The sequence below is a fragment of the Podarcis melisellensis genome (genome assembly GCF_964234715.1).
Source record: "Podarcis melisellensis genome assembly, chromosome: 13".
Lineage (NCBI taxonomy): Eukaryota > Metazoa > Chordata > Lepidosauria > Squamata > Lacertidae > Podarcis > Podarcis melisellensis.
The window spans coordinates 4,230,835-4,253,824 of NC_138545.1; the positions used below are offsets into that span (position 1 = coordinate 4,230,835).

The 22,990-nt window shown below is 51.5% G+C and overlaps 2 protein-coding genes across 2 annotated transcripts in view; one reads left to right on the plus strand and one right to left on the minus strand.

Moving 5' to 3' along the window:
* Positions 1-22,990, minus strand: part of LOC309355773 (monocarboxylate transporter 13-like) — a 174,680-nt gene that overhangs the window by 90,620 nt on the left and 61,070 nt on the right. The gene's annotated exons all lie outside the window — the stretch shown is intronic.
* On the plus strand, positions 6,768-21,973 carry TRIP6 (thyroid hormone receptor interactor 6). The gene is made up of 10 exons (XM_081886844.1): positions 6,768-6,910; positions 11,317-11,523; positions 12,798-12,910; positions 14,575-14,691; positions 15,802-16,458; positions 17,962-18,052; positions 18,354-18,523; positions 19,628-19,806; positions 20,192-20,312; positions 20,838-21,973. The coding sequence occupies exons 2-10, from the start codon at positions 11,328-11,330 to the stop codon at positions 20,967-20,969; spliced, it is 1,776 nt and encodes a 591-aa protein (XP_081742970.1). The 5' UTR covers positions 6,768-6,910; positions 11,317-11,327; the 3' UTR covers positions 20,970-21,973.

The window sequence follows — 22,990 nt, forward strand, 5'->3', positions numbered from 1 at the left end:
TATGTGGAGCAGTCTGCACTACTTGCTCATTGAAGGCGGTGAGAGCACTCTGTGTATCTGTGGGAATAATAATAATAATATTAATAATAATAATAATAATAATAATTTACCATTTATACCCCGCCCATCTGGCTGGGATTCCCCAGCCACTCTGGGCGGCTTCCAACAAAATATTAAAATACAGTAATGCATCAGAAATTAAAAGCTTCCCTAAACAGGGCTGCCTTCAGATGTCTTCTACAAGTCTGGTAGTTGTTGTTCTCTTTGACATCTGGTGGGAGGGCGTTCCACAGGGCGGGCGCCACCACCGAGAAGGCCCTCTGCCTGGTTCCCATGTAATCTCCCTTCTTGCAGGGAAGGAACTGCCAGAAGGCCCTCGGTGCTGGACCTCAGTGTCAGGGCAGAACAATGGGGGTGGAGACATTCCTTCAGGTCTACTGGGTCTTTGAGGCTGTTTAGGGCTTTCAAGGTCAGCGCCAACACTTTGAATTGTGCTCAGAAACGTACTGGGAGCCAGTGTAGGTCTTTCAAGACTGGTGTTATACGGTATTGGTGGCCACTCCCAGTCCCCAGTCTAGCTGCCGCATTCTGATTAGTTGTAGTTTCCGTGTCACCTTCAAAGGTAGCCCCACATAGAGCACATTGCAATAGTCCAAGCGGGAGATAACCAGAGCCTGTACCACTCTGGCCAGACAGTCTGCCTGCAGGGAGGGTCTCATCCTGCGTACCAGATGGAGCTGGTAGACAGCTGCCCAGGACACAGAATTGACCTGCGCCTCCATGGACAGCTGTGAGTCCAAAATGACTCCCAGGCTGCGCCCCTGGTCCTTCAGGGGCACAGTTGCCCCATTCAGGACCAGGGAGTCCCCCACACCCGCCCGCCTCCTGTCCCCCAGAAACAGTACTTCTGTCTTGTCAGGATTCCACCTCAATCTGTTAGCCGCCATCCATCCTCCAACCGCCTCCAGACATTCACACAGGACCTTCACCGCCTTCGCTGGTTCTGATTTGAAAGAGAGGTAGAGCTGGGTATCATCCGCATATTGATAGACACCCAGCCCAAACACCCTTCCTTCCTTGTAACCTCTGCTCTTCTTATGTTTCAGTTCTTCCAAGCAGCAGGTGAGATAGCAAACCTGTCTCTCTGGACCATGGGTAGGCAAACTAAGGCCCAGGGGCAGGATCCGGCCCAACCGCCTTCTAAATCCAGCCACACATTCTACTCATGTAAAAACACGCTGATTCCCGGACCGTCCGCAGGCCGGATTGAGAAGGCGATTGAGCCGGATCCGGCCCCCGGGCCTTAGTTTGCCTACCCATGGTAGAGGGCTGGACTGGGACCTGGGTTCAAATCCTGCTTCAGCTACCGTCTCTTAGCCTGGCCTACCACACGAGGATATGGGTGACACCTGGCTTGAGAGCAGTACATGTGAAAAGGATCTAGGAGTCTTCGTTGACCACAAACTTGACATGAGCCAACAGTGTGAGGAGGCAGCTAAAAAAGCCAATGCGATTCTGGGCTGCATCAATAGGAGTATAGCATCTAGATCAAGGGAAGTAATAGTGCCACTGTATTCTGCTCTGGTCAGACCTCACCTGGAGTACTGTGTCCAGTTCTGGGCACCACAGTTCAAGAAGGACACTGACAAACTGGAACGTGTCCAGAGGAGGGCAACCCAAATGGTCAAAGGCCTGGAAACGATGCCTTATGAGGAACGGCTAAGGGAGCTGAGCATGTTTAGCCTGGAGAAGAGGAGGTGAAGGGGTGATATGATAGCCATGTTCAAATATATCAAAGGATGTCACATAGAGGAGGGAGAAAGGTTGTTTTCTGCTGCTCCAGAGAAGCGGACACGGAGCAATGGATCCAAACTACAAGAAAGAAGATTCCACCTAAACATTAGGAAGAACTTCCTGACAGTAAGAGCTGTTTGACAGTGGAATTTGCTGCCCAGGAGTGTGGTGGAGTCTCCTTCTTTGGAGGTCTTTAAGCAGAGGCTTGACAACCAGATGTCAGGAGTGCTCTGATGGGGTTTCCTGCTTGGCAGGGGGTTGGACTCGATGGCCCTTGGGGTCTCTTCCAACTCTATGATTCTATGATTCTATATCAGGACGAGGGAAGAGAGCCATGAGGCTCATTGGCGTTAGGGCAAGACCCTGCTTCTCTCGGCCTCATCTACTTCGCAGGGTTGTTGTGGGGATTCAGTGAGGAGCGGGAGAGAACCGTGTCGCCACCTTGGAGCAAAAGTTGAGATGAAATGTGATGAAATCAATGGAAAGCTTTTGGGTGGTGCTGTGGGTGGAGTGTCTGGAAAACCTGCGAAGGCAGAATTGAGGTCCTGGGGGGCAGCTGGGTAGTTTGGGGGGACTTGGAATAAGTTCCCAGTTCCGAAATAGCAAAAGGACTCCGAGATGCTCCTGCCGATTCACATTATATTTAGATTTCGGATTTCACAGAACGCTGCAGCGGTCAGCAGGGGGGGCGTGTCCAGCCTTAAAAATAGACGCTTGCTTGCCTTGGGCGGAAGAAGATTGTGGACCAGGCCTCGGTCCAGACCACCAGAGTGCCAATGTGGCAGCCGTCTGGAGAACCACCCTTTCCTTGCCAGATGTCTGTTTTTCCTGATCTATAGCCCTCTCTCCACCCCTCACCCCCCCTCCAAGGCTTCTTTGGCCCGACGTAAAGGACCGACCTGCGCTCTAACCACTGCACCACCCCACCGTTCCCTCCCCGACTCATCCCACACACAGGGCTGCGGCAATATTTGCTCTTTCCGGCTCTCCGGTGTCTATTAAAGCGTTTGAGCCGTGGCCAAGATTGATAAAGAGGGCACTATAAGGTTGGCTATAAGTGTGCCAGGGCGAACGAGACAGTGATTCACGTCCGTTTCCCTTTGGGGGGTGTATATGTGAGCTCGCTTGGCAGGTCAAATCCCCACCTTATATTATATATTTATAACGAGTTAAAAAAAATATTCAAATACACATTTCCCAAAAGACCAGAGGCATTCCTACTAGGAATAATTGGGGATGAAATCAAAAAAGAAGATAAGATTATATTTCAGTATGCCACAACCGCCGCCAGATTACTGATTGCCCAAAATTGGAAGAATCAAAATACCCCATCAATCAGAGATTGGCAAACAAAATTATTTGAATTTGTTGAACTCGCAAAAAATCAGAAACCAAAAAAATACAAAGTTTATTAACGATTGGAACAAATTTATGATATACATTGAAGGGAATTATAGAAACCTAAAAACTATAGCAGGTTTGATATAGATCTTACGATGTGCAAACTATTAACAATCAGGAAAAATAAATTATGCATATTAAGAAGCCTGAAATCGGGAGGGATGGAGGTGAATAGGGCGTAGAAGAATGATTTAAGTTCTTAAAGATATAAAGAGACAAATGTGAAGACAAAGAACTGTAACGGAAACTGATAATATTTTTATGTTATGTTTAGATACTTTTTACCTATTTTTTTCTTTTTCTGTAACTGTTGATTTGTTTTCTTTTTTGGTTACTTACATGAAACTTAATAAATAATAATAATAATTAAAAAAAACCAAATCCCCACCTCCTTCCTCAGAAGCCTCTCCCGATCACCTTCAGGCGTATATATGAAAGTGAATCGTAGGCTTGCAAATTGGGAGGGGGGCATCCAGCGGTCATCCAGTCCAGCCCCGCTGCAATGCAGGAATCGGAGCTTAAAAAATCCCTGGCAAGAGGCCTTGAAAAACCTCCAAGGAAGGGTAATGAGATAGATAAGAAAGATAGGAAGATATTTTTATATGCAGTGTCAGCAGCAAGAACTTTGATGACCCAGAAGTGAAAACAAGAAGAGCTACCTACGATTGAAGAATGGAGAATGAAAATGATGGATTATGCGGAACTCGATAGACTGACAGGAAGGATCCGGAACCGACGTGATCAAAGATTTACAGAGGACTGGATGAAATTTATTGAATATATGCAAAAGTTAAGTGATAATCGGATAAGGTTTGTAATTTTTAAGGAAGCTCCGTGAAGAGAAAAGGTAGGAATATTGTTAGATTGTAAAAAAGTAATTAATAATATGGTGGTGTGATTTAAATTTAAGAAATGTGGAGAAAGTAAGTACTAGGAAGGTTTTTCAGGCGGGAGGAGGGAAGTCAATAAGGAGGAATTTGGATGTAAAAAAGATGTTTTGGATGTATAATTTGTTATGGAAAAAGAATAAAAAATATATTATATATATAAAAAAGAAAAGCCTCCAATGAAGGAGAACTCCTCATGAGGGAGTCCATTCTGCTATCAAATGGCTCTTAGCACCAGAAATTCCTAGGGTCTTTTCCACTCTGCACATGCCCTGGTTTCTTTATACTTCGTGTTGGCGTCTAAATGCTTAGTTCTGGCGTTAGAAGCAGAAAAGAGGTTCTGGGGACCTTCCTTGGCTAGCTAAGACACTCTTTTCCCACCCTGGTGCCGTCCAGATGTTTCGGACTACAACTCCCATCACCCCCTGGGAAGGGACCCAGAGGGTCATCTAGTCCAACCCGCTTCGATGCTGGAATCCTGCCCCCCCCCATCACCCCTGGGTGGGCTCGAATCACCAACCTTCTGGCGCACTGACCCAATGCGCCACCTATGCTGTAGGAATGAGAGGACTTCACACATTTCTTTTTCTACTGCCCTATTTATGAGCTAATAAGAACTCAGCTCCTCCTCTTGATCCCGTCCACCATCACATCTAAAGAAGATTGTTTGAAATCGCTTCTTGTGGACGCAAATCCCCAAATTTCACGCGGGGTGGCAATCTTTATAGTGCAGGCTTTGAAACTCAGGGCTACCTTGACCGGGTAGTGTGTCCTAGACCTGGACCTGCTTGAATTCTTTTTATTACCTTTTAACCTAATGTGCCGAGCCCTTTTGGGGCCATTTTATGCTTTATATACATCCGCATTTTAGATTCCCGGCGCTGGCAACTAAATCTTTACATTATTGTCTTAGGGTAATTTAAATGTCATAACGCCAGTAATAATCGTCTTGAATTTTGTTTGGTTGCTTGTCTCTAGCATTTATTTATTTTTTGTCTTATCTTGCTATGGCTGAATGCTAATGCAATAAAGGTTTGATTGATTGATTGATTGATTGATACGCCGCCGCCAATTTCATCCACGGCAAACGAAAACAAAACCACCGAGGATCCGGGTTCAGATCTCGACTCGGCCACGAAATATATCAGGCAGCCTGACCTACCGCACAGGCTTGTTGTTCTAAAGTTAACGGGGCACCCCACACGTCGCCCCTCAAGGGGAAAAATGAAATAGGGGCAAGTGTCCACTCTCATTTCAGGGTAGCAGGGCATATTTACGCATCTCTCATTAGAATCACTGAACAGTTTTGGGATTCTAGTTTAGTTACAGCCATTTAATTTAATTTAATTATTTTATTTAATTGCACTTAATGGTATTGCATTGCATTGCAATCCCACCATTTTTCTGCAATGAACTCAAAAATGCCGCACGTGGTTCTCATTTAATCAACATTATTATTAGTATTATTATTATTAGTCCAGCACTTTAACCGCTGCGCCACACCGGCCTTCCCTGATGGGATTCGTAGTCCAGGCCACCTGGAGGGTCCTCAGCTGGGGAAGGGTGAGCTCGGAACCCCCCCTTGTGATGGCCACAGAATCCCACGCCTTCTTAAGGAGGTGGCACCCAAAAGCCATCCAGCCCACCCCTCCGCCGATGGGATTTGTAGTCCGATTGCGCCTGGAAGGCTGGCGCAAGAGCTCTGACTGCTGAAAGCAGACAGCGGAAGAGACAGGATGGGATCCGCTCCCCTGCCAGGCGTGCCAGGACATGCAGACCCCGACCGACTGGGAGACTGGCACACCCAGTCCCTGTCTCAGACACGCAACTCTGCATCACAGCTCCCTAGGCGAGGTGGGGGGGGACGAGAAAGAGCGCCAGCCCCTCTCCGTTTCCAAGCCTGCCTCCGCCCACTAGGCCCAACTGCCCTCCGAAGCAAGTTCAAGAATCCTGGCTTCCCACCAGGCCTTCTTTCCTGGGGAAGGGAACCCAGGCGTCCGGGCCACGGAGGCGCACGCACCCCTTTCCCAGGGGAACCCAGGAGTCCTGCTCCCCTCCCCCACCTTCTTGTACCTTACTTTCCCCTCCCCCTGCCCAAGAGGACCCAGGAGTCCTGCCCTGCTGGTACCCCCCAGGGAAAAACACTTTTATGATGATTTTAAGAAACTTTTAACTTTTAAACTAAAGGCAACATTCAAACCACACTGACCATATGAAACAAAGAGGACCCAGGAGTCCTGCTCCGCCCCTTGAGCTGGCGCCCCACTAGAGGCAGACCCCCTTTTTTAGAGGACTCAGAATTCTCCCCCCACCCACCCAAAAAAAATTCCTGACACACTTCCTCCCAGAGGACCCACCTAGAGGCGCAATCCTGCCCTGGAGGACCCAGGCGTCCGGCCCCTTCCCCACCCCCACTCTTGCCCCCCAGGGGAGCCCCCCCAAGCCCTTTACTCTAAAAAAACCCCTACAGAGGAAGACCTCCTCTTCCAAGAGGAACCCAGGAGTCCGAGAGAGGCAATTGGGGGGAGGGGAGGGGACCCTCCGCCCCGCCCCCTCCCGGACCCCCCACCCCACCCCTCGCCCTCCTCCCACCGGAAGTGGCAGGAATTCCCAGGCTCCACGTGACGCTCTGGAATGCGGTGACGTCACCCCGGGGGGGTCCATTAAGAAAAAAAAAGTGTTGCGTGGGAGGCGGAGGGGGGGCAGAGAAGGAAAGTTTTCTGCGGGACGGAAGAAAGTTTGCAAGAAAGTTGCGCGCGGCCCACGGAGGGGATCGAGCTGGGGCGCGAGGAAGATCGACCCCACAAGCTGCCAGATCCTGGGATCAGGTGAGACCCCTGGGGGGGGAGAGGTTGCAGGAAACCCCCCCCCGCCACCCCACCCATTGCATTCAAGCCTGATGCAATTGGGGGGGAATCAACCCCCTATTTCCGAGCTGGGCGCGTCCCCTGCCCTCTTCCCCTCTCCTTCTTTTTCCTCCCCATATATTCTCTAGGGTGAAAGTCGCCTGGCCCCCCCAGGACCCCCTCTCCCCCCCACCCCCCTGTGCATGGGGGGCTAATAGGGGGCTCCCTGCTCTAACTTTGGGGGCGATAGAGGTGGAGGGGGAGAGCTCGGACGCCTGGGTTCCTCCTTGCTGCAACCCAGAGTTATGGGGCGGCAGCAGCAGCCTTGGGGATCTTGGGTGGGTCGGAGGGCTTGGAGGCCCGGACGCCTGGGTTCTTGCAAGGAGGGGGTCCCCATATATTCTCTAGGGTGAAAGTTGGCTGGCCCCCCCAGGACCCCCTCTCCCTCCACCCCCACCCCCCTGTGCATGGGGGGCTAATAGGGGGCTCCCCGCTCCCACTTTGGGGGCGACAGAGAGCCCCTTTGGAGATGGAGGGGGAGAGCTCGGACGCCTGGGTTCCTCCTTGTTTGCCCAGACTTGTGGGGCGGAAGCAGCAGCCTTGGGGAATCTTGGGTGGGTCGGAGGGTTTGGGGGCCCGGACGCCTGGGTTCTTCCAAGGAGGGGGGTGCAGCCTTAGGCCTCGTCCTGAGCTGGGGGGCCCGGCTCGGAACAACCCCTTGAGCATGTGCAAAGTGCCTTAAAAATCTGGCCTATGGGGCCCGACCCATAACTGGCTTCCAGAGGGGTCTGGGTGTGGCTTCGGAGCAGTTCCTGACATGATTTTAAGGGGGGGACTGAGAAGCTGGGCGATTTGGGGAAGGGGTGGGGAGAAGCCAGATTTGGCTTTGACAAAAAAAGGGGGTTCATTGCTATGACCCCCCTTAAAAATCTGCTAGCCCACTCTGTGGCATGGCTTGAGGGTGCCCCACATTTGTGCAATTATAGTAAGTGTTTCCCTTCCTCCGGGGACGCGGGTGGCGCTGTGGGTTAAAGCCTCAGCGCCTAGGACTTGCCGATCGAAAGGTCGGCGGTTCGAATCCCCGCGGCGGGGTGCGCTCCCGTTGCTCGGTCCCAGCGCCTGCCAACCTAGCAGTTCGAAAGCACCTCCGGGTGCAAGTAGATAAATAGGGACCGCTTAATGGCGGGAAGGTAAACGGCGTTTCCGTGTGCGGCTCTGGCTCGCCAGAGCAGCGATGTCACGCTGGCCACGTGACCCGGAAGTGTCTGCGGACAGCGCTGGCCCCTGGCCTCTTAAGTGAGATGGGCGCACAACCCCAGAGTCTGTCAAGACTGGCCCGTACGGGCAGGGGTACCTTTACCTTTACCTTTCCCTTTCCCTTCCTCCACCCCACCCCCCAAAATCTCCTTGCTGAAGTCCTTTTTGGATGGCACTTGCAGAAGGAATAATAACAATTTTATTATTTATATCCCACCTTGGTTGCTCCAGAATCTAAACTTCCCCAGTGAAATAGGATTTATATTTTATTTTTTTACTGAAACCTTGAAGTCATCCTCCCGGTCTGGACCTCCTTCGATGATTCTCCTTATTGCATCCACAGGCCATCTTTTTTCTTCGGAGAAACGGAGGGAGTTTTTCCCCTTCTTCTCCTTTCATCCTCACAACATCCCTGCGAGGGAGGCGGGGGCCAGGCTGAGAGGCAGGGACCGGCCCCCGAGGCCACACACATAATAATAATAACAATAATTTTTATTTATACCTCGACCTCCCCAGCCAAGGCCGGGCTCAGGGCGCCTAACAACCAATAATAAGAACAAGTTGAATGAATACAACTTAAAAAACAAGATTAAAATACAACTTGAAAACATTAAAATGCAGCCTCGTCATAGGAGGAGAAAGGAAAAAAGAAAGAGGGAGAGCGAGATTCGTTGGTCTGGCACTCCAACTACGGCACCATCAGCTTTTCGCAGTTGGCCTCGGTTTTTTTGTGTGTGTTCTTAAGAAGGTGTGGATTTTCTGAACATCTGTGGTTGAATCCACCTTTCCCAACCAGGTGTCCCCCAAGCAGCTTCTCGGATGGGTCCGAACCACCTGGAGGGCACCATTTTGGGGAAGGTTACCGTATTTTCCGTTCCATAAAATGCACTTTTCCCCTCCTAAAAAGTAAGGGGAAATGTGTGTGCGTCTTATGGAGCGAATGCATGGGGGAGACAGGCGGGAAAAGCCCCCCAGAGCCGCACACACACTCCGCACGGCTCTTGCGGGCTTTTCCCCAGGAGGGAGAAGGGACTGACGTGTCCAGTCAGTCCCTTCTCCCTCCTCGTAGAAAAGCCCGCAGGAGCCGCGCGCTCCTTAAAGGGTACGCGGCTCCTGTGGGCTTTTGCGGGAGGTGGGGGTATTGCCATAGCCGAACGCAGCCTCTCCTGGCTGGAGAGGTTGCGCACGGCTATGGCAGAAGCCAAGGGTCGCGGGTGGCGCTGTGGGTTAAACCTAGGACTTGCCGATCAGAAGGTCGGCGGCTCGAATCCCCGTGACGGGGTGAGCTCCCGTTGCTCGGTCCCTGCTCCTGCCAGCCTAGCAGTTCGAAAGCAGGTTAAAGTACAAGTAGATAAATAGGTACCACTCGGGCGGGAAGGTAAATGGCGTTTCGGTGCGCTGCTCTGGTTCGCCAGAAGCGTCTTAGTCCTGCTTGCCACATGACCTGGAAGCTGTACACTGGCTCCCTCGGCCAATAAAGCGAGATGAGTGCCGCAACCCCAGAGTCGGCCACCTTCCCGCCGGAGTGGTACCTATTTATCTACTTGCACTTTGACGTGCTTTCGAACTGCTAGGTTGGCAGGAGCAGGGACCGAGCAATAGGAGCTCACCCTGTCACGGGGATTTGAACCGCCGACCTTCTGATTGGCAAGTCCTAGGCTCTGTGGTTTAACCCACAGCGCCACACGTGTCCCTCAAAGATGGGATAGAAATGCAATGCAATAAAATATTTCTTCCTTGTATTGTCCAAGGCTGTCTCGCAAAGAGTTTAGATGCTGCAGAAGGGACCCAGGAGTCCTGGGCCCCGTGAACGCTCTCTGCTAACGTTAGCAGGGCTGTAACAACACTTTTAATGTAATGAGAACTACGGACGCAATGGAGTTATAAAAAATCTGGATTATTTTTCTTAAAAAGATGCAGTAGAAAAGGTTTAATCATTGAACCCATAGAGGGGGAAGTCCAGAGATCCGTGGGGATCTTGTAACTTCGGATGAGCCGTGGTATGATTGCAAATTAAAATATGGGCAGCTGTTTACCAGCTCCATCTGGTGCGCAGGATGAGACCCTCCCTGCCCCCTGTCTGTCTCTCCAGAGTGGTGCATGCTCTGGTTATCTCCTGCTTGGACTACTGCAATGCGCTCTACGTGGGGCTACCTTTGAAGGTGACTCGGAAACTGCAACTAATCCAGAATGCGGCAGCTAGACTAGGGACTGGGAGTGGCCGCCGAGACCATATAACACCAGTCTTGAAAGACCTACATTGGCTCCCAGTATGTTTCCGAGCACAATTCAAAGTGTTGGTGCTGACCTTGAAAGCCCTAAATGGCCTCAGAAGCCCAGTAGACCTGAAGGAGCGTCTCCACCCCCATCGTCCAGCCCAGGCACTGAGCTCCAGCTCCAAGGGCCTTTTGGCGGTTCCCTCATTGTGAGAAGCCTAGTTACAGGGAACCAGGCAGAGGGCCTTCTCGGTGGTGGCACCCGCCCTGTGGAACGCCCTCCCACCAGATGTCAAAGAGAAGAACAACCACCAGACTTTTAGAAGACATCTGAAGGCAGCCCTCTTTAGGGAAGCCTTTAATGTTTAACAAACCACTGTATTTTAATACTTTGTTGGAAGCCGCCCAGAGTGGCTGGGGTATAAATTATTATTATTATTATTATTATTATTATTATTATTATTATTATTATTATTACAGTGGTACCTCGGGTTTCATCCTTTTCAGGTTACATCAAACCTTAAAAGCTTCCCTGAACAGGGCTGCCTTCAGATGTCTTCTAAAAGTCAGATGCAGTAGTACCTCAGGTTACATATGCTCCAGGTTACATACGCTTCAGGTTACAGACTCCGCTAACCCAGAAATAGTACCTCAGGTTAAGAACTTTGCTTCAGGATGAGAACAGAAATTGCTCCACGGTAGTGGGAGGCCGTATTAGCTAAAGTGGTACCTCAGGTTAAGAACAGTTTCAGGTTAAGAACAGACCTCCGGAACGAATAAAGTACGTAACCCGAGGTACCACTGTATTTAAAACTAAATTTTAAAAATGAGAAAAGAAAAAGCTCTCTGTGGCAACTTCTGAGGCCCAGATTTCTTAAAATAAAATACAAAATTCTCTCTTTGCGTTTTTCCTAGCCCCCCACGTGATGTCTGGCCCCACCTGGCTTCCCCCGAAACAGGTGGGGGTCCCGGGGCAAGCTGGGGTCACAGTTTCTGCTCCGGCCGCCTTCAAGCCCCAGAAGAGTTTTGCTTCTTCTCCTGGTGCCCCCCAACCTGCCTATGGGTCTCAGGAGGCCAACGGGACGATGAGCGTGCCAACACAGTACCTGCCCCCCGTGCCAGGTAAGGTGGCGGCGCAGAACGCCAATGGATTCTTTGCATGGCAGCGGGCTGGGATGAATGACCTTTGGGTGTCCCTAACAACTCTGCAATTCCAGGATTACCATATTTAAATCTTAGAACAGCTTTGGAAGTGGGTATAGGCTGTAGGCTTAGAAGTAGAAGATAGTGCATTTTAAAACAGTATTATTTGTAAGAGATAAAATGCGAAGATTTTTATGGTTGAAGTATACCTGCTGGAGATACTAGAAAGAAATAGGAACAATGTTTCACATGTGGGAATGCCGACCTGTTAAATAATTTTGGAATGAAATATATGAAGAAATCAAAAAGATGTTTAAAATATCTTTCAGTAAAAAAACCTGAGGCATTCCTTTTAGGTATAATAACAAACAATATTTCTGACAATCAAAGGAAAGTATTCCTTTTTGCAACGACAGCTGCCAGGATGCTTATAGCAAAAAATTGGAAAGGGAGAAAAATTCCATCAATGAAAGAATGGCAAATTAAATTATGTGAATATATAAATCTGGTAAGACTCACAGCATTCATAAGGGGACAATCGGACAAGAAATTATTAAAAGAATGGGGATGTGCTAAAGAGTATAACGAAAAACCATTGTTCTGGAGTAAGTATATCGGCATGTAATGAATGATGCACTTTGCATCTACTTGCACTCTGCCGTGCTTTCGAACTGCTAGGTTGGCAGGAGCAGGGACTGAGCAACAGGAGCTCACCCCGTCGCGGGGATTTGAACCGCTGACCTTCTGATCAGCAAGCCCTAGACTCTGTGACTTAGACCACAGCGCCACCTGCATCCCTAAGGGGTTTATAAAGTAAAGGTAAAGGGACCCCTGACCATTAGGTCCAGTCGGACTCTGGGGTTGCGGCGCTCATCTCGTTTTACTGGCCAAGGGAGTCGGCGTACAGCTTCCAGGTCATGTGGCCAGCAGGACTAAGCCGCTTCTGGCGAACCAGAGCAGCGCACGGAAACGCCGTTTACCTTCCCGCTGGAGTGGTACCTCTTTATCTACTTGCACTTTGAGGTGCTTTCGAACTGCTAGGTTGGCAGGAGCAGGGACCGAGCAACAGGAGCTCACCCCGTTGCAGGGATTCGAACCGTGACCTTCTGATCGGCAAGCCCTAGGCTCTGTGGTTTAGACCACAGCGCCACCCGCTTCCCAAGGGGTGTGTAAATTTTATTTAATAGATGGAAAATAGTAAACCTCCCTCTTGGTTTCTTCTCTCCTCCCACCCCCCAATTCTTTTTCTCCAGGCCCTCTGCCCCATGTTCACGACCCCACTGGTGACCATCATTACTCTTCCGCAGGCGAGAGAGGATCTGGGGGTTCTTGGGGCAGCGCTTCTCCTCCTGGGTACCCCTTGCAGGTAAGCTGGGCTTGCAGGTGGGTTTGCCCGGTGACACCAGGTTTTGGGATTCACGAATGCATGAAACCCCATTGCACTAGGATCAGATTTCTCGTGAGATTTGAGGACCAGCCTGACGGTCACTGTGATGATTTCTTTGGTGCTTGGCTCTAGATCAGGGGTCCCCAAACTAAGGCCACTGCCCGCTCTTACCGGCGCTGCACTGTGTGGCTGCCCACTTCTGGGTCGGAGGAGCACCGGAAATAGCTGTGTGCATGCACAAGCGTTATTTACACACACACACACACACACAAGTGTTATTTGTGCATGCGCAAGCGTTATTTGTACACACACACGTGTTATTTGTGCATGCGCAAGCGTTATTTGTGCATGTGCAAGTGTTATTGCTTGGCTGCGTTGCTCACCCAATAAGGAGTCTGAGAACGACTGGGGGGTGAAGCTTGCATGCCTTGTGCTGATCAAGTCGGCCGCCTTGCCTGGGGACTCACCTTTGCTCAGCGCTTCCCAGCGGAGAGGGGACGGTGGTTTTCCTTGCTGCATCCCCTTTGCCGGGTTGAGGCTTCGTTTGGCTGCTGGCTGGGCTTTCGGCCTTTGGCTCAGAAGCTGAACATACCTGTGCCCGGAAAATCCCTTAGTTTGGCTGCTGGTCCCTTATTTTCGAGGCTGCTGGTCCCTTATTTTCAAATCTGTAAGTTGACAGCTATGCTCCCATCTCTTGCGCAATTAGTGCCAGCACCGTCCATTAAGAGTTTGGGTGTAATCTTCAATGCCTCCCTTTCCATGGAGGTGCAGCTCACAGCTATAACAAAGGCGGCATTTTTCCACCTCCGCTAAGCTAAGCAGGTCCCTTACCTTTCTCGCCCTGATCTGGTCACTGTGATCCACGCAACGGTCACCTCCAGGCTTGATTATTGTAATTCGTTCTACGTGGGGCTGCCCTTGAGACTGACCCAGAAACTCCAGCGGGTGCAGAATGCCGCAGCGAGACTCCTTACGGGGTCCTCGCTGCGGGATCACATTCACCCGGTGCTATACCAGCTGCACTGGCTCCCAGTGGAGTACAGGATCAGGTTCAAGGTGCTGGTTTTAACCTTTAAAGCCCCATGCGGCCTAGGACCCACGTACCTACAGGACTGCCTCTCCTGGTATGCCCCGCGGAGAGGTCCACAATTGACAACATTTTGGAGGTTGCAGGTTTGCAAGGTGGTTAGATTGGTCTCAACTAGGGCCAGGGCCTTTTCAGTAGTGGCCCCGACTTGGTGGAACGCTCTGTCCCAAGAGACTAGTGCCCTGCGGGACTTGACATCTTTCTGCAGGGCCTGCAAGACAGAGCTGTTCCGCCTGGCCTTTGGCCAGGGCACAGCCTGACTCCCTCCTTTGGTAATTCTCACAGAACTCTAGTCCAATGGTTGCCATGAATTTGATTCTAGAATGAATTGATTTATTATTATTATTATAATTATTATTATTATTATTATTATTATTAACCCAACAGTAGGTGAGATTTGGGGGCGTTATGGGGGTCTCCCAGGCTTCAGAGTGGTATCTCTCGCCGCCCATCGGCTGATCGGCGCTGAGAGACCACCCCACCTCCGAAGCCCTGGATTTTTCTGGAAGGGGGCGGCCCACCTGCCCCTCGCTCACCCTTCTCTTTCTGCCAACAGGGGGCGCCTCTTGAGCAAGGTCCTCCCCGCCCCTCTAGCATCGACATCCAGATAGACTCCCTCACCAGCATGCTGGCCGATTTGGAGAGCGCCCGGCAGCGCCGCGGCGAGAGGCAGGTGAGAAACACCGTCCGGGAATTCGGGGTGGGGGCGGTCAGAGGCGATACCTACCCCCTGTGCCTACCCACCCTCGCAGAATAATAATAGGGAATTCCTGCTGGGCTCCGGAGGCTTTGGGTTCCTTTCAACCTGCTCTTTGGGGCTGGCCCCCCACCGCCAGCCCCAAAGACCAAGTCAGGGAGCAGCGCAAAGGTTCCTTTTGCTGAAGCCGGGAGAGCAAGACTCAGCAAAGGAACCCGAAGCCTGCGCAGCGCAGCGGGAACTCACGCTGCGCTCCGAAGGCTTCAGGGATCTTTGAGGCTGGCGGTGGGGGAAAGCAGCGCTTCCCCCCACCGCCAGCCCCACAAGCTCGGGGGGCAGCGGGCGGGAAGGCTGCGCGCAGCCTTTGCGCTGCTCCCTGACTTGGTCTTTGGGGCTGGCGGTGGGGGGCCAGCCCCAAAGAGCAGGTCGAAAGGAACCCGAAGCCTCCGGAGCCCAGCGGGAACTCCCGCTGCGCTCCGGAGGCTTCGGGTGAACGCACCTTGGCCGCACAGAACGTACCTTGTTTTAGAGGGGGAGAACAAGAAAAAAAGGGGGCTCCGTTTCTCCTGCCGCTTCGCTGAAGGGGCGCTGAGCAGAGAGGGGGAGAATTTTCCCCCCTTGTTCTCCCCCTCTAAAACAAGGTGCGTCCTATGGTCGGGTGTGTCCTATAGAGCGAAAAATACAGTAATTGGTGATGAACACATCTCTTTTCCCACATCCAAAATTGGTTCTCTTATTGATGTAAATCAGTCCAACGATCCAGAAGGTCTAAGAGTGTTTTACTACCTTGTCCAGTACCTCAGGTGAATTGTCTTCAGTCTCACTGGATTAAGATTAAGCCAATTTAAATGGTATGGATTTAAATTTGTACCTTAAAGTTTCTTTCGGTGTTTCTTTCCATTCCTTATCTCTCACTGGTTTAAGAATTTAAGAAATGCTAAAAAGCTTTTATTCCCTTTAAAAAAAAACCAGAGGCAGTGATACGATGGAGGTTTCCACACTTATTTCGTGGTGGCACACCCCTCGCTGGTATCGTTCGCCAGTTTTGTGCCAGTCCCTGATCCCTGCCCCTTCTTTCCCCCACAGAATCTGGAGCCTGCTCCCTTCTCCCACAACCTCCCTCAGGCTGGCATCGCCAAGCCCGCCACTGCCTACAAACCGGGCCCTTCCGGAACCTTCTCCACCCCCGCCAAGCCTCCGGGGTTCGACGCCTACGTCAAGAGTGCCCCTTATGGCGGGCAGCCGGCCCCTGCCCCGTACGTTGGTGCCGCTGTCTCCGGGGACCCCTACGCCGCCGGCTACCACCGGCCGGGCGCGGCCGCCAAACCATACCCTCAGCCCATGCCCGCCTCGTACGCCACGGCTTCCTCGTCCGCCGGCCCGCCCTTCAACGTCCAGGTCAAGGTGGCGCAGCCAGTCGCCGGGTACAACCAGCCCCAGCGCCGGGCGGAGCAGGCGTATGGACCGCCGTCCCCCCGGCTGGGCTACCGGGCGAAACCGCCCCCTCAGTACGCCTCGGAGGTGGGCAGCCGGTCCCGGGGTCACGACGCTGAGCCCTGGTACCCGGAGCCGCCGTCGTACGGCCGGCGGATGGCCGAAGGGGAGTTCTACCCGGGCCCTGGCAAGGTCGGGGCGCCGGTGGGGCAGTACCACCCCGGGTTGGCGAAACCGGGCAAGGAGGAGATGGCGGTGGCTTCGCAGATGCCGCCGGCGGCGGGCGGAGGACTGAGGTTTCAGCACCAGGTAAGAGGAGGGCCCTGGGGGGAGGCAGGCGAGGGGCATTTGTACGGGGGGTCCTGCGTTCGAGTCATGAGAGATTCCGGCAGGTTTTGTTTTGTTTTTCCGGCAAGTTGGGAGAGGCGGTATTGCAGAGGGCGGGAAATGTTTTTGTGGTCAATGTTTAGAGGAACAAGAAGCTTCCGTTTCTGAACCACCCTGGGGAACTTCAGAGGAAGGTGGGGCGTGCAAATTTAATAAACAATCATTATCTACCTGTCTGTATCTGAACTGCCCTGGGGGTCTTTGATGAAGGACAGTATATAATCATCATCATCATCATCATCATCTGTCCAAGTCTGAACTGCCCTAGGGTTCTTTGGGTGAATTGCAGTATACAAATTTAATCTGTTATTATTATTATTATCTATATCTGAACTTGGGGTTCTTTGGATGGAGGGCACTATGCAAATTTAAGAAATAATAATAATAATAATAATAATAATAATAATAATAATAAATGATCAGTCTGTATTTTAACAGCCCTGGGGTTCTTTGGATGAAGGGCCGCATACAAATTTAATTAATAATTATTTGTTATTAATTTAATTTAATTATTTCGTTAGCCTTGGTGAAGACTTTTCGTTGGTGAAGTTTTTGATTTTAGTTTCCATTGAAATGAGGCTGTATTTTAATGTTTTAATGTTGTATTTTTATCTTGTTTTCAAGTTGTATTTCAATCAATTTGTTTTTATATCCAGTGTTAGCCGCCCTGAGCCTGGTCTTGGCTGGGGAGGACAGGATATAAATAAAATTATTATTATTATTATCATCATCATCATCATCATCACCATCATAATCCCATTTCTGAACTGCCCTGGGGTTCTTTGGGTGAAGGACAGTATACAGATTTAATCAATAATAATCATTATCTATCTATCTATTTATCTTCATTGGACGTTCTCCAGCAGAGGCTCGATGGACCCCCCCCCCCCCCGTTAGCAATTCTTCAGCTGCGATTCCCGCGTTGCAGGCAGGTTGGGCTGGATGTCCTTTGGGGGCCCTTTCTCTACGATTCTGCAGTATTGTCGAGCTGGGAAAGGTTCCGCAAAGGGCAGAGCCGGAAGGATCAAGGGGAGGGATCGACTCCCCTAGGGAGAAAGGGCTGTAGCATTTGCAATTTTTTTAGTTTGGACCAAAGGCATGTAAGGAGAGACACGTTAAGAGGTCTATAAAAGTCACCGTACCCTGGAGGAAGCGGAAAAGTTCCCTCCTTCTCTCTCATAGCTCTAGGATTGGTGGGCAACCAGCAAAGCTGGATGTTGGGAGATTCGGGGCAGATAGAAGGCGGTCCTCCTTCGTGGTGGGCATAGTTAGACGGCGGAACTCCCTGCCACAGGAATGGGCACCAACCTAAATAGCTTTAAAAGAGGATTAGGCAGATTCAAGGAGGAGGAGAGGGCTATGGATGGCTTGATAAGGGAGAGGGCTCACGGTTCTTTCTCTCTGCCCCCCATCTCGACCCACTAGGTTCCCCCCAGCCGCCCGGAAGAAGAGCTGGACCGGCTGACGAAGAAGCTGGTGTACGACATGAACAACCCTCCGTCGGGCGAGTATTTCGGTGAGGTTTTCTTAAGCCTGTGGCCGAGTTTGGCACCCCAAGAGATGACAAACGCTTGGTGGCGCGGCTTCAAAACCGGGGTCCGCAGAGAGGGGAGGGGGGCGGTCCGGTCGGCAGCTGTGTCCGTCTCGGCTGCCGGTGGAGCCTCCACGGCAAGAGGCAGTCTATCTGCAGGCGGGACCTGGGGAACGCTTCCCTTGCCCAAGGTCAGGCTGGGTTGTAGAGAGTTGCTGGCAAGGGCATTTTGGGGGAGCGGGTGACCCCAGAAAAGGCCTCTGAACACCTCCTTCCTCCCTGACAGGCCGCTGTGCCCGCTGCGGGGAGAACGTGGTTGGCGACGGGACGGGCTGCGTGGCCATGGACCAGGTCTTCCACGTGGAGTGTTTTACCTGCGCCACCTGTCGATGCCGCCTGCGTGGGCAGCCGTTCTACGCCATCGACCGGCGCTCCTTCTGCGAATCCTGCTACATTGTGAGTGGGGGGGGGTTTAGGGGGTCCTGGCAGGTGGGGGGGGGGGTGCAGCCTCTGCACAGTGATGCATGCTCTGGTTATCTGTCCATGGAGGCGCAGGTCAGTTCTGTGTCCAGGGCAGCTGTTTACCAGCTCCATCTTGTACGCAGGATGAGACCCTCCCTGCCCGCAGACTGTCTCGCCAGAGTGGTGCATGCTCTGGTTATCTCCCGCTTGGACTACTGCCATGCGCTCTACGTGGGGCTACCTTTGAAGGTGACCCGGAAACTACAACTAATCCAGAATGCGGCAGCTAGACTGGGGACTGGGAGTGGCTGCCGAGACCACATAACAGCGGTCTTGAAGCACCTACATTGGCTCCCAGGACGTTTCCAAGCACAATTCAAAGTGTTGGTGCTGACCTTGAAAGCCCTAAATGGCCCAGTATACCTGAAGGAGCGTCTCCACCCCCATTGTCCAGCCCGGACACTGAGGTCCAGCTCCGAGGGCCTTCTGGCAGTTCCCTCACTGCGAAAAGTGAGGTTGCAAGGAACCATGCAGAGGGCCTTCTCGGTGGTGGCGCCCGCCCTGTGGAACGCCCTCCCAGCAGATGCCAAAGAGAAGAACAACTACCAGACTTTTAGAAGACATCTGAAGGCAGCCCTGTTTAGGGAAGCTTTTACTGTTTAACAGACCACTGTATTTTAATACAGTGGTACCTTGGGTTACATACGCTTCAGGTTAAAGACTCTGCTAACCCAGAAATAGTGCTTCAGGTTAAGAACTTTGCTTCAGGATAAGAACAGAAATCGTGCCCCGGCAGCGCGGCAGCAGCAGGAGGCCCCATTAGCTAAAGTGGTGCTTTAGGTTAAGAACAGTTTCAGGTTAAGAACGGACCTCCGGAACGAATTAAGTACTTAATCCGAGGTACCACTGTATTTTAATACTTTGTTGGAAGGTGCCCAGAGTGAGTGGCTGGGGGAACCCAGCCAGATGGGCGGGGTATAACTAAATTATTATTATTATTATTATTATTATTATTATTATTATTATTATTATTATTATTATTATTATTCACAGTCTGTAGGTTGAAGCCCCCTTTCCCTCCTTCCCTCCTCTCGCCAGGTGACCTTGGAAAAATGTTCTATGTGCTCCAAACCCATCATGGACCGGATCCTGCGAGCGATGGGGAAAGCCTACCACCCACAGTGCTTCACCTGCGTGGTTTGCCATCGCTGCCTCGATGGCGTCCCGTTCACGGTCGATGCCACCAGCCAGATTCACTGTATTGAAGACTTCCACCGGTAAATCTCTCTCTCTCCTCCCCCATTTTGGCTAAATGGAACTTTCTTGGATGGGGGGGTTCATGAGCACCCTTGGCTCTCTCCTCCCAGCATGCTTTGCGGTTCGGAGCAGATGGTAACTCTGATTCGCCCACAATTCTCCCTAAAGTCCAAAGTTTTACATCCATTTGAAATACAGCTTTTAAAACCTACAAATTGCCCTTTCTTCCAGGAGTTTGTCTCGTCCTCCTTTCACCCCTTCCACATTGGTGGGCATCTCCTGTGGCAGGGAGTTCCGCAGGTTTGATGACGTGCGGATATTCTCCCTCCTCTAGCAGATCTGAGCTAAAAGCGGGAGGAAATTCGCTTCTAAATGCCTTAATCCTTGTCTCCACCCCCCCGGCAGGAAGTTTGCCCCCCGGTGCTCAGTTTGTGGTAATGCCATCATGCCAGAGCCTGGAAAGGAGGAGACCGTGCGAATCGTCGCCCTGGACCGCAGTTTTCACATAGGCTGCTACAAATGCGAGGTGAGACCACTTTGGCCGGGCTCCCGGTCTCTTTGTCCAGTCCTCTTCTGAGGCCATCCAGGTTAGTGGCCATCCCTGTCTCTTGTGGGAGGGTGTTCCGCAGGTTAACATTATGCTCTGTTGGAGAGGAGGAGGACCTCTGGTTGGGGGACACCTGTGTTCCTTCTTGGGTAGTTTGTTCCCTTTTGGTCCCCACCTGCACTCCGCACTCACCTGGGGCTTCTAGAAGCTTCAGCGTGCGACGGCGGCCACAATACCGGGAAACGGCTTTGACTGGCCGGCTAAACCAGGTGAGAGGAGCTGATGGGTCTCAAGCCCATGCTTTCCTTTGGGCCACATCTGCGAGGCCGAGAGGGGGGTCTGGTCATCTGGGCAGCCAGGACCCCCAGACACACTTGCGCTTGCGGGGGCGGTCACTTCAGTGCTGCTGATGCAGAGGTTTGACTTCCCCCCTGGAGGCGCATTCCGTTGTCTCTCGAGATGAACGGATACCAGACACCAATTCTCTTCTCTCTCCCCTGCCAGGAGTGTGGGCTGCTCCTGTCCTCCGAGGGCGAAGGCCGAGGTTGCTACCCGCTGGACGGCCACATCCTTTGCAAGAGCTGCAGCGCTCGGCGGATACAGGAGCTCTCCTCCAAGATCACCACGGACTGCTGATGGCTTCTGCCTCCCCCCGTCTCCTTGTTGGTTTTCTCTATGGGTTTCCGCCTCCTCAACCGCTCACATTTTGCACCCCACTTCGTGCTGCCTTTATCACTGAGTTGCAGGCGGTTGGGATAGACAACCCGTTGGGGCCTTTCCAACCCTTCTGTTCTAGGAATTTCTTGACGTTCATTTCAGCCCTCTTTTCCTTTGGCCATAGAAACCCTGCTGTGTGTCTCGGGGCAGCAGCAGTGCATCTCAAGCCCCTAACTCTCCCTAACTTTTTCTCCCTGCTGCCCCACTTTCCTGTCCTGCCCTGGCTGCCTCCCTCCCTCCTTCCCCCCTACCCCCACCCCAATTCTCCTCTGCGGGTTGGCGGCTTCGAACATCAACCCTGCATTTCTCAAAGCGGAAGCGGATTGCCTCTGTCTTCGCTCTGTATATATCTGTCTTCGCTCTGCATATCTCTGTCTTCTCTCTGCACGTCTCTGTCTTCTCTCCACCACCAGCCCCACCATTTCCCTGCCTTGAGGGCTCCCCCAAACCTATAAGCTGGTCTTAGCTATGTGCCATCTCCCCTCTCCCCCCCCCCCCCGGTCAGTTACAGCAGCCTTAACCAAGCAGATGCCGTCCTACAACTCCCATCAGCCTCCAGTCAGCTGTGCTGGCTGGGGGTTGGTTGGATTGGAATCCAGAACACTGGAGGGCAGCAGCAGCAGCTTAGAAAAAAGGTGAATTTTACTAAAATACCCTTCTTCGCTCCTCCACCATTGCCACTAACTGAGGGAAATGGGATATCAACATCTGGGTCTATATCCCTAGCTCTTGGTTTTATTTTTTTTATTTTTTTTAATAATTCCTCAAGTTCCTTCTCTGTGTGTGAGTGTTTTTTTAAAGGATGGGTATTTTTTCAAAATGCATTAAACTCCCCACCCCACAAGCGTCTTCCCCCAGGGCGTGGGGCATTGCGTTCATGTGCGTTATGTGTCAGAATTTAATTAAAGATGTGTCAAACTTCACCTTGTGTCTGCTAATTATTTGGGGGGGCTTTGCTGAACTGCCCCCCGAACCCAACCCAGGGGACCGGGAGAGCTGTTACCTGGGCTCAGACTGCATCGGCCAGCAGATTATTTACTTATTTCATAAAATATATTACTCCACTTGATTGTGTTGGCAAACAACAATGAGCCAAAAATAATTTTTATAATTTTATTATTTGTACCTCGCCCATCTGACTGGGTGGCCACTTTGGGTTTACCGAGTGAATGAAACGATCAGTCGAAACAACTCTTTAAAACATTCAAGTGATGAAATCGGCAGCAAACTGGAATCCGGATTAAAACACATCGGCGTTCCGCATCCCTTGGGTAGCCTTGTCTAAACGAGAATCGTTTGTGAAGCACTGAAAAGAGCACGGCAAAGTTTCTTGCCTGGTATCAATAAGCAGGGAGTTCCAAAGTGTAAAGGACCGATCTTTTGCAAATTTCGGATCTGTGGCAGCTCTCGCTGTGATCTCACAGGTAAATTATTCCCATCAGGTTGGGAACAGACGTGGTGATTCAGCTGGGCCTGGACAGTGGAGGTGGGATATACTGCAAGCAGAGGTGTATGGGGGCATGGGGGTGTCAGAGACCAGTATATCTCTGAGAGCCCTTGAGAAGGAAGTCAATTTTGTGTCCAGGGCAGCTGTTTATCAGCTCCATCTGGTACGCAAGATGAGACCCTCCCTGCCCGCAGACTGTCTTGCCAGAGTGGTGCACGCTCTAGTTATCTCTCGCTTGGACTACTGCCATGCGCTCTACGTGGGACTCCCTTTGAAGGTGACCCGGAAACTACAACTAATCCAGAATGCGGCAGCTAGACTGGTGACTGGGAGCGGCTGCTGAGACCACATAACACCGGTCTTGAAAGACCTACATTGGCTTCTTGGTGGTGGCGCCCTCCCTGTGGAACGCCCTCCCACCAGATGTCAAAGAGAAAAACAACTACCAGAATTTTAGAATACATCTGAAGGCAGCCCTGTTCAGGGAAGTTTT

Excerpts from the sequence above, each read along its gene's own strand:
- TRIP6 (XM_081886844.1), top strand. The coding sequence starts at position 11,328 with ATGTCTGGCCCCACCTGGCTTCCCCCGAAACAGGTGGGGGTCCCGGGG. Across the intron at positions 12,911-14,574 it reads CTCCTGGGTACCCCTTGCAG|GGGGCGCCTCTTGAGCAAGG; the intron begins GTAAGCTGGGCT and ends TTCTGCCAACAG. Across the intron at positions 20,313-20,837 it reads TAGGCTGCTACAAATGCGAG|GAGTGTGGGCTGCTCCTGTC; the intron begins GTGAGACCACTT and ends CTCCCCTGCCAG.